Here is an 11066-nt window from a genome sequence, read left to right as displayed (position 1 = left end):
GGTTTTACTGTAACTAGGGGTTTTACTGTAACTAGGGGTTTTACTGTAACTAGGGGTTATACTGTAACTAGGGGTTTTACTGTAACTAGGGGTTTTACTGTAACTAGGGGTTTTACAGTAACTAGGGGGTTATACTTTAACTAGGGGTTATACTGTAACTAGGGGGTAATACTGTAACTAGGAGTTTCACTTTAAGTATATTATAATTATATAATGGAGAAACTAACGGTGAGTCCACTCTACGAACACTATTTGGTAGGTCGGCATGTCGATTGCCGAGACCTCGGACGTGGTTTGTCGGTGTGGTTGGTGTTCGCCTGTCGCTGCTGATTTCTGGGAGGCGAGTTGTACGTTCTTCTCTTTCGTGCGCAGTAACAGTCCCATGGGAGTGGAGATGTAGGACTCTCTGGTGCACTTCATAGCTCGTCTGAAAGTCGGGCACTCTCGGGGCGTGTTTAGGACGAACCACTCTCCCTTCTGGTACACAGCGTACGGAGGTGCTTCGAAACTGAGGCACGTAGTGGAGTTGTCGTACTGGTGTTGGGCTTCAAATCCAACTTGTCGAATAGCGAAGAAAGGTGCTAGTGTGGCGGTGTCCAATAGTAGTAATATATCAGTTCTAACGTTGACCGTTTAGACACTGAGTCCCATGAGGATGAGCATAGTTTATCCTATTTTAATGGGCGCTTACCATTAGTTTAGCATATTAAGATTTGTCCCTCTCCTTCAATGGTTAAAAAAACTTGTTATGGGCATACCGTAGTCAAAGTGAGTAACGGGCAGTACAACCCATCATACTGCACGTCTCCTAAAGTCCTAAATACACAATACTCAAGGTCCAGGGGATTTTTTATTATAATAAAAATGAAATGATGGCGTTTGGACTTGTGTGTTGTGACCAGCTCACAGTACATTACATTAAAGATAACACTAGACCAGGTTCACTGTGTTGAACAAGTGATGCGGCTTAGTAGTAGTGGTAATCCTCACTACACCTGGACCTGCTCTATTAGAGACTGTAGTACCTGTGAGGGTGGCAGCTACTGTAGCGACTACACCCTCACAGTGTACACAGAGGGAGCAGCACCTGATATCCTATCACCTGAATCCAGCTGCAAATACAGAGATACGGTGAGGCTAGAGAGGATTGATACCTTTATTGTGTACGAGATAGTGGTAATCGGGAAGCAAGGTGAGACTACTCATTATAAAAACTTACTATATACCTATTAGCAGGTAGGATATGTTCACGGTGTACATTAGAGTGAAATATGTGTGAAAACACACAATGAAGCGTTTTTAAGTTTCTTTATATCCCACAACTGATTCATTGGAGTAATCTAAAAAAGTTTTTATCAGATGATAGCCCTAACCGAACATCTTTATTTCAGGATGTTTAAAAAAAGTTTTTATCAGCCAGGTACAGGGACAAAAGGATTTCGCGGCGATTTTGGCCAAAAATCGCGATACCGCGAATTACATTTCGCGGTATATTAAACTATACATAAAATTTGTCGCAAATAATGGGAAAAATCGCGATTCCGTACATGCCGCGATTTCCTTTTGTCCCTGGCCAGGTAGCGCAGTTGGTTAGAACGCCTGTCTTACAATCGTTAGGTTGCGAGTTCGAAACCCACTGACTGCCTGGTCGTGGGGTGAGCGTCGTCGACGTTCAGCTAAGGATCATGAGTGGTCTATGCAGCCCCCCGGTCTACTCAGCCGAATACTCGAGAAATCGGGTGTGAGGGTTAAATGAGGAGCTGCACATTGCAGCAAAGTCTCGGACGAAGAAAGTATGGTACACACTACCTTAACCGTCACTGGCCAAAAAGATCCTTCGGCTTCCTGTAATTGGCTGGTTGCACTTGTGTAACATTGTGGCTGTTGGAATACACCGAAGTAAAATAAGTGTCTAGATAAAAAAAAACGTTCGGTTGCAGAGCAAAAAATGTGTACCCATGCACTTCGCGCTCACTGTAAACACTGACATGATATGATTTCGGAGTTATAACCAGATATAATAATTATTAACTAAGATATCTTTTGTTTCTTTATATAAAGCCAGTATAGGATGAACACTGAAATTTAAAATCAACTCTACAAATTTTAGCAGTCAACATTATGAGACGCCGGTTTGAAACTCAGCAAACAAATATACTCGACCGTTAAGTTTTTGCGGGGGATTAGAGGGGATTTCTAACGAGGGTCACAAGTAAGTAAATTTAAAGTGATGACTTTAATCGGGCAGACTTCGAACCGATTACTGAGATCCTGAACAGAGTGAATTGGAAGGACTTGAGAGACGCAAGCACTTTTGAAGAATTTCCCGCAGAGTTTACACGGACAGTGCTTAATATATGCCTGGAAAATGTTCCTCGGAAACGACCACCAACTGGCCAGCCGAAGCTTTATAATTCGCTGAGAAGGAAGAAGTCACGACTTAAAACCCGTCTCTCTGCTGCAAAGTGTGCCAATGACCTAGCTCGAATCAAGAAACTTGAAGACGAAATTGGATTAATTTGCTATGAGATCAAGGAAGCTATAGTCCACCATCTTGATAAAGGTGAAAAGAGAGCAGTGGATAAAATTAAAGTCAATCCTAAATACTTTTACTCATACGCTAAATATTTTTCTAAAGTTAAGCACAATATTTCAACTCTTCTAAACCGTGATAAGAAACTGGTGACTGAACGGAAAGAGTTAGCTAATATACTGCAGCAACAGTTCTGTTCTGTCTTTAGTGACCCCAACTGCCCTGATAAGTCACTACCTACATTTACAGTACCACCTCTCACTAGCAGGGATACAGAACTGGTACTCACACCTAACCACATCGTGGAAGCTATATCTGAGATTAAGCTGGACTCTGCACCCGGACCCGATGGTATTCCTGCTATTCTCCTCAAAAGATGTGCTTCAAGCTTGAGTGTTCCGATTCATCTCCTCTGGTCTGAGTCCATGTATACAGGCATAGTCCCAACTTTCTACAAGACTGGATATGTCACACCGCTTTTCAAGAAAGGTAGCAGGTGTGATGCTGCTAACTACAGACCGGTTACTCTGACCTCACATGTAGTCAAAGTCTATGAAAGAGTGGTTAGGAAACACATGGTTCAGCATCTCGAAACCAACAATTTGTTATCTGACAAACAACATGGTTTCAGATCGAACAGAAGCTGCTTGACCCAAATGCTCGATCACTTTGATGACATCTTTGAAGGGTTTACTCAGGGGAAAGACACAGACTCCATATACCTCGACTTTGCCAAGGCGTTTGACAAAGTTGACTTGGACCTTCTCTTGTTAAAGTTAAAGAGATACGGATTTCACGGCAAACTTCTAAGCTGGATCCAGTCATTTCTCTCTGACCGTGAACAGGTTGTAGTCCTAAACGGTGTTCATTCGGACAGTGCCAGGGTTCTAAGTGGTGTCCCTCAGGGAAGTGTGTTAGGACCACTATTGTTCATTTTGTTTATTAACGATCTAGAGCTAGCTGTTACCTCTTCTAAGGTAAGCTTCTTTTGCTGACGATACTAGGGTCTCCAAACGTATCGATTGCTTTGAGGACTGTCTGCTGCTTCAGGCTGATCTGTACGGTATTCTCGACTGGTCACGCTGCAACAACATGAAGCTCCACGAACAGAAGTTTGAGCTCCTGAATCATCTCCACAATAGAAAAAGTACCTTTTCTGAACTTCCTTTTTACGTGGAAACTCTACTTTACAAGGTCTCCAGCGAGGAAATACTACATCCCGTTGAGAACGTTAGAGACCTCGGAGTTATGGTATCAAGCGATCTGAACTGGTCCAAACAGATCGGTAATATGGTCAAGAAAGCTAGAAGCACACTGTCATGGGTGTTTAGTGTCTTCAAAACTCGTGATAGGACCGTAATGACTACCCTATATAAGTCTTTGGTCAGAAGCCTACTAGAGTACTGTTGTCCGCTGTGGGACCCTGTTAAGGTGACTGAGATCCAGCTTTTGGAGGGGGTCCAGCGAACATTCACCGATCGTATATGCGGTCTGGAAAATATGAACTACTGGGAGAGGCTTTCACATCTAAAGCTAATGTCACTGCAGCGCAGAAGGGAACGGTACACTATTCTGATGATGTGGAAGATCCTTCACAATGTTGTCCCCAATTGCAGCAATATAAGGTTCACAAAAACATCCAGACATGGTACCCGAGCAATCATCCCTTCCCTGTCTAGGCTGAGTTCCTCGAGCAACCAGACACTCTATGACAGCTCATTTGCTGTAAGAGGACCAAAACTGTGGAACAAAGTGCCTGATAATATTAAAGCTGAAGCTACGTTTGAGTCGTTTAAAGTTAGTTTGTCCAAGTTTATTGCTTTGATACCGGACAACCCTCCGACTTCCGGTTATAGCTGCAGCTGGTCTAATTCCCTGGTAGACTACTCGCCATCGAGGTGGTCAGAAATCTGATGACCCTTCCTGCTACGAGGATAAACACAACCAAAGTAACCAAAGTAAGTAAGACTGCATGCTTATCGCGAAAACCCAATTCCTGATGGCCATAATTGACAAAAATAAGGGATAACTTCACTTACAAGTTTCATGTTTTCATCTAATAGCTCCAAATAAATGTAACATATCATACTCAAATTTTACATAAAATATGGAAAAAGAATGAGTATTTTATAAGTTTATAGCTTATTTCTAGAGTGAAATTGATATCAATTAACTGTTTTTGTCATATTTCAGGTGAAGTATACCGAAAATGACGATTGTATCAAGACTAAAAGATAAACAGATGGCGATAACTAATGGATCTTAATCAGCTTCCAACCAGGTTTGCTCACAGTTTAATTTGAGAGTTTATATTTGGATAATGAAGCTATATAATTAAATTTTCCCTAAAAATGATTGCATATTTTAGCCGTGAAATGTTTTACTAATTTACTGTTTAGTGCAGCACTATTTTTGCATAACACATTGGTAAATCAATTTGGTTAAACTAAGATTACATCTATGCTGATCGATAAACCTTGATAATTTCTATCAATTTCTTTTGTTTAATGTCACGTTTTTATTTCCATGCTTAAAACTACCTCTAAGGTTTGGAACTTATTTTATGCTAATAATTAATGTACTTGACACTTATGTTATTGTTATCTTAGTCAACGAAATTGGTTATTTTCGCTTAAACTCTGAAATCTCTCCCTGTCACATATAACAGCATAACCCAATAATATGTCAAATTATAGGTTGATTACATCGTTGTAGTCATATCGTACTTTATTGAGACGGACAGTAAGCCAAAATTCATCAGACGGAACTCAACTGAGCTCATGGTTTGGTATGTTCTTAGATTATCAACATTAATTTATGAATACTAATCTGCTTACACAAACATGAATAGACGTATATCATGATCTACTACTATTTTGAGGGCTTTAGTTAAACTTTCAAATATTTAAGTATTTATATTGTATTTATCTATTTCATAGTTACTATTAGTATTAATAATAATTTTAATTTAAAACTTTAATTTATATCTAATTTACGACATACCCCAATTTGCTTGGTATATTTGCAAGTGTCAACAGAAAATAAAGATCGGTGCGTTAATTGATCTTCTTTTCAGGATAAATAATAGACATTACCATGAAGAAATCGACTAACTATTCGACTACAGAGTACAGAGTAGCACGAGGATCCCTGGAGTAGTACCAGACCACTATAACTGATTTGCACGAAGATATGGAATTTATAGAGTCTTGCAGTGACCAGAATCCAAAAAGTAAGTTATCGACCTGCAAAATTTGTTTACTTACTAATACTTAATTCTTGACATCTTCCGGAAATACTTATTTTGACGTAAATCTAAGATTAACTAAACTTTATTAGTGTAACATAATTCGATTCTCTTCGAAATTCAGTTCACCGAGTTCATTGCAAATGAACCAATATCCTGTAAGACCGCGCGAATGTAAAAGTCTGTAATCCTGGATCGCGAGAAAGTTATGAGCATGAAATTGCGTAAAAAACGGTCTTAAATGTAAATCAACAAAGAAGTAGTACTGGATAAGAAAATCATTAAAAGAATTTATTTTGGCGCAGTATCTTGACCCTTTTTTCAGCCGAGCCCACTGATAGCATTTTAACGTTACTCCTCGATTTTAAAAAGTTTTCTTGCGCTTTTCTGATACCAGCTGCTTCTCCACATGTTCAAGCAAAATTCACAACAATTTTCTTCAACACAGGTTCTGAAGTCCACTACTATAAGTATAAAGGCAGACGAGATTTCCTGGAGCTTATGGGCATTCCTCATCATATTGAAGCGGATCAGGTCCTAATTCTCGACGACTAATATAAGCTTAACTATAATGTAAGTTGACAATAAAATACACAAGATTTTTATCCCAATCATCTAATATTCCATTGCGTGATTAATATTTGATCATCAAATGGTTGTGCGTATTGTGAAACTGGCAATAAGCCTTGTGTCATTGACGATTTAATATTAATACGGAGACATCTCCCAGATTTTCTGAGTTTGTATCACTCAAGGTAAGACAAAGAAGCAGGCCAGGTAATGACACCCTAAAACATGAATATTCTAATACTGACCAACGGGGGCATTCTCAAAATAAAGTTAAACGGCTCACGATCCAACATTACTTATATTAGAATCCGACTACTTCAAATCTATATCATGTTGCATCTGGAATAGCAAAGTGAATACAGGACAACAATTGGTTCGTTAGAAACAAGGAGGAAATCAGCAGAAATATCAAATAGTATGTTGGTATTATATAATCAATTAACTTTGTAACACCATTGTGACACTGAATATTATTGATAAAATAGGTTTTTGTTGTACTGGAACAAATTTTTACATTGATAATTTCAGGTGCTTATAATTGAGTAACAAAGAACAACTGTGAAAAGGCTGTTTTCCTGAAGCAAGGAAGTACAATGATGAGCTAGCGAGACTAAATCACCAGTATCAATAAAGTAAGTTACCTAAAAATATTGTTTATTTACTTATTCACTTGTTAAGATTTTCTCGCAAAATATTTGTAGACTTAAATCGATATTTGACATTCAGAAAAACTTATTAGTGTAACAATGTCCAATTCTTTCTCGATTAGCTATCGTTTTTCTTGCGTTTTTCTTGATATCAGCTATTTCTCCACGAGGTCGAGTAAAAATTCACAACAATTCATCATCACAGGTGTTGACGTAGACTCCTCAAACCTTAAAAAGATAAAAGCAGACGAGATATATCGGAGCTTATTAGCAACTCTCGTCATGAAGCGGATCAGATTCTTCTCGACGACAGCAAGTGTACTAACACGGACCTATTGAGTGTAAGTTGATGGTAAGACACTCAAGCTTTTGATCGAATAATTGTGCGTTTTATAGCACTTAGCGATTAGCCTTGTGTTACTGACGATTTAATGTTTAATGGGGAATTTTTCTGCTATTTCTGAGTTTGTTCACAATCATTCTCAAATACCCAAGGTAAGAATTGATCCTTAAAAGTATCTTTATCTTAACTAATCTGTGATTTTGAATTTACGCTAGCTTTTCTGAGGGAGAGACGAAATTCTAACCTTAATATCTCTCAACAATCCAGAATATAGTTTAATGTCACATTTAACAAAGACATTTGCAGGTTTATTGCTGTAAACGATTCTAATGTATCATACAGACACCGCAAGAAGGAGCTGTTCCTTCGTCCATGCAATGTAAGACAAAGAAACCAACGTTTATCAGGACAGGTAATAGCACCCTAAAACATGAATATTTAAATACTATAGACCAACGGGGGCTTTCTCAAAATAAAGTTAAACGGCTCGTGATCGAACATTACTTATTATATTATAATCCGACTACTTCAAATCTATATTATGGTGCATCTGGAAAAGCAAAGTGATTACAGTATAACAATTGGGTCGTTAGAAACAAGGAGGAAATCAGCAGAAATAGTATGTTGGTATTATATAAATATAATCAATTAACTTTGTAACACCATTGTGACACTGAATATTATTGATAAAATAGGTTTTTGTTGTACTGGAACAAATTTGTACATTGATAATTTCAGGTGCTTATAAGGTGCATTGAGTAACAAAGAACAAGTGTAAAAAGGCTACATTCCTGAAGCAATGAAGTACAATGATGAGCTAGAGAGACTAAATCACCAGTATCAATAAAGTAAGTTACCTAAAAATATTGTTTATTTACTTATTTACTTGTTAAGATCTTTTCGCAAAATATTTGTAGACTTAAATCGATATTTGACATTCACAAAGACCTATTAGTGTAACAATGTTCAATTCTTTCCGAGACGCAGTTAACCCGGTAAAAAAGAAGCGTACTATCCTATGTTAAGATGGCGACCTAGTTAGTTAAGAACATGAAAACGTAAGTCAACGAAATATTGAACGAAGGAAAATTATCGAACACTTTTATGTTGGCGTAGCATCACGTATTCATTTTGCAGCTGAGCCCATGATATAATTTGAATGTTATTTCTCGATTAGCTATCATTTTTCTTGCGTTTTTCTTGATATCAGCTATTTCTCCACGAGGTCGAGTAAAAATTCACAACAATTCATCATCACAGGTGTTGACGTAGACTCCTCAAACCTTAAAAAGATAAAAGCAGACGAGATATATCGGAGCTTATTAGCAACTCTCGTCATGAAGCGGATCAGATTCTTCTCGACGACAGCAAGTGTACTAACACGGACCTATTGAGTGTAAGTTGATGGTAAGACACTCAAGCTTTTGATCGAATAATTGTGCGTTTTATAGCACTTAGCGATTAGCCTTGTGTTACTGACGATTTAATGTTTAATGGGGAATTTTTCTGCTATTTCTGAGTTTGTTCACAATCATTCTCAAATACCCAAGATAAGAATTGATCCTTAAAAGTATCTTTATCTTAACTAATCTGTGATTTTGAATTTACGCTAGCTTTTCTGAGGGAGAGACGAAATTCTAACCTTAATATCTCTCAACAATCCAGAATATAGTTTAATGTCACATTTAACAAAGACATTTGCAAGTTTATTGCTGTAAACGATTCTAATGTATCATACAGACACCGCAAGAAGGAGCTGTTCCTTCGTCCATGCAATGTCAGACAAAGAAACCAACGTTTATCAGGACAGGTAATATCACCCTAAAACATGAATATTTAAATACTATAGACCAACGGGGGCTTTCTCAAAATAAAGTTAAACGGCTCGTGATCGAACATTACTTATTATATTAGAATCCGACTACTTCAAATCTATATTATGGTGCATCTGGAAAAGCAAAGTGATTACAGTATAACAATTGGGTCGTTAGAAACAAGGAGGAAATCAGCAGAAATAGTATGTTGGTATTATATAAATATAATCAATTAACTTTGTAACACCATTGTGACACTGAATATTATTGATAAAATAGGTTTTTGTTGTACTGGAACAAATTTGTACATTGATAATTTCAGGTGCTTATAAGGTGCATTGAGTAACAAAGAACAAGTGTAAAAAGGCTACATTCCTGAAGCAATGAAGTACAATGATGAGCTAGAGAGACTAAATCACCAGTATCAATAAAGTAAGTTACCTAAAAATATTGTTTATTTACTTATTTACTTGTTAAGATCTTTTCGCAAAATATTTGTAGACTTAAATCGATATTTGACATTCACAAAAACCTATTAGTGTAACAATGTTCAATTCTTTCCGAGACGCAGTTAACCCGGTAAAAAAGAAGCGTACTATCCTATGTTAAGATGGCGACCTAGTTAGTTAAGAACATGAAAACGTAAGTCAACGAAATATTGAACGAAGGAAAATTATCGAACACTTTTATGTTGGCGTAGCATCACGTATTCATTTTGCAGCTGAGCCCATGATATAATTTGAATGTTATTTCTCGATTAGCTATCGTTTTTTTTTACGTTTTTCTTGTTATCAGCTAATTCTCAACATGGTCGAGTAAAAATTCACAACAATTCACCATCACAGGTGTTGACAAAGACTCCTTATATCTTAAAAAGATAAAAGCAGACGAGTCATATCGGAGCTTATTAGCAACTCTCGTCATGAAGCGGATCAGATTCTTCTCGACGACAGCAATTAAGTGTACTAACACGGACCTATTAAGTGTAAGTTGATGGTAAAACACTCAAGCTTTTGATCGAATGAATGTTCGTTTTATAGCACTTAGCGATTAGCCTTGTGTTACTGACGACTTAATGTTGGGGAATTTTTCTGCTATTTCTGAGTTTGTTCACAATCATTCTCAAATACCCAAGATAAGAAGGCAAGTTTCCATAAACGATATTTTATGATCGTCGCCGATAATCGCTTATTGAGCGCTTTTTCGGCGTTTTTTTTAAATAAAACCGTTTACAATCGCTTTTTTTACGAATATAAAAATAAAATTTATCGGCGACGATCATAAAATATCGTTTATGGAAACTTGCCGATAAGAATTGATCCTTTAAAGTATCCCTATCTTAGCTAATCTGTGATTTTGAATTTACATTAGCTTTTCTGAGGGAGAGACGAAATTCTAACCTTAATATCTCTCAACAATCCAGAATATAGTTTGCTGTAAACGTAAAACGATCCTAATGTATCATACAGACACCGCAAGAAGGAGCTGTTCCTTCGTCCATACAAGGTGAGACAAAGAAAACAACATTTATCAGGTCAGGTAATGGCACCCTAAAACATGAATATTTAAATACTATAGATAGGTAGTGCGCCATCGACAGTGAGCCGCGCGTGCCGACTGTAGGATGGTTTTTTAGCGCTAATTTCGGCCAGCACAATTTTTTTCAAACAAATAGATATTAAGTATCCTTCCCGACCTCCGATTGCAACAAAAATTGGTAAGCTTACTCATAGACTTACAAGGAAAGTGTCCGAAAAGTTTAAAGCAGATCCAACCATCAGACATTATGTTACAGCTAAAAGCAGCGTATTTTGCCCCATTTTGATCACTATATCAACTCTGATATCCACCAAATTTTTCGGACAGTTGTGAAAGCCCTATTGGAAGGTCGTCGCCAATTTTCAGAATGATC

The 11066-nt window shown here is 37.4% G+C and overlaps 1 protein-coding gene across 1 annotated transcript; it reads left to right on the top strand.

Moving 5' to 3' along the window:
* The first annotated feature begins 960 nt into the window (after positions 1 to 960).
* On the top strand, positions 961 to 4771 carry LOC134821559 (uncharacterized). Its single transcript, XM_063832264.1, has 4 exons — positions 961 to 1192; positions 2249 to 3417; positions 3584 to 4330; positions 4727 to 4771. Exons 1-4 carry the CDS (start codon positions 961 to 963, stop codon positions 4769 to 4771), a joined length of 2193 nt encoding a protein of 730 aa, XP_063688334.1.
* Positions 4772 to 11066: the final 6295 nt, after the last annotated feature.

The sequence above is a fragment of the Bolinopsis microptera genome, chromosome 10 (assembly GCF_026151205.1).
Source record: "Bolinopsis microptera isolate Bmic1 chromosome 10, MBARI_Bmic_1.0, whole genome shotgun sequence".
Taxonomy (NCBI): Eukaryota; Metazoa; Ctenophora; class Tentaculata; order Lobata; family Bolinopsidae; genus Bolinopsis; species Bolinopsis microptera.
Note: the sequence above shows the minus strand (reverse complement) of the source record. Positions and strands in the feature narration are given on the sequence as shown.

Coding starts and splice junctions, on each gene's coding strand:
- LOC134821559 (XM_063832264.1), top strand. CDS start 961: ATGCGGCTTAGTAGTAGTGGTAATCCTCACTACACCTGGACCTGCTCT. Junction 3,418..3,583: donor TTCATTCGGACAGTGCCAGG/GTTCTAAGTGGT, acceptor CTGCTGCTTCAG/GCTGATCTGTACGGTATTCT. Junction 4,331..4,726: donor CTACGTTTGAGTCGTTTAAA/GTTAGTTTGTCC, acceptor GTCATATTTCAG/GTGAAGTATACCGAAAATGA.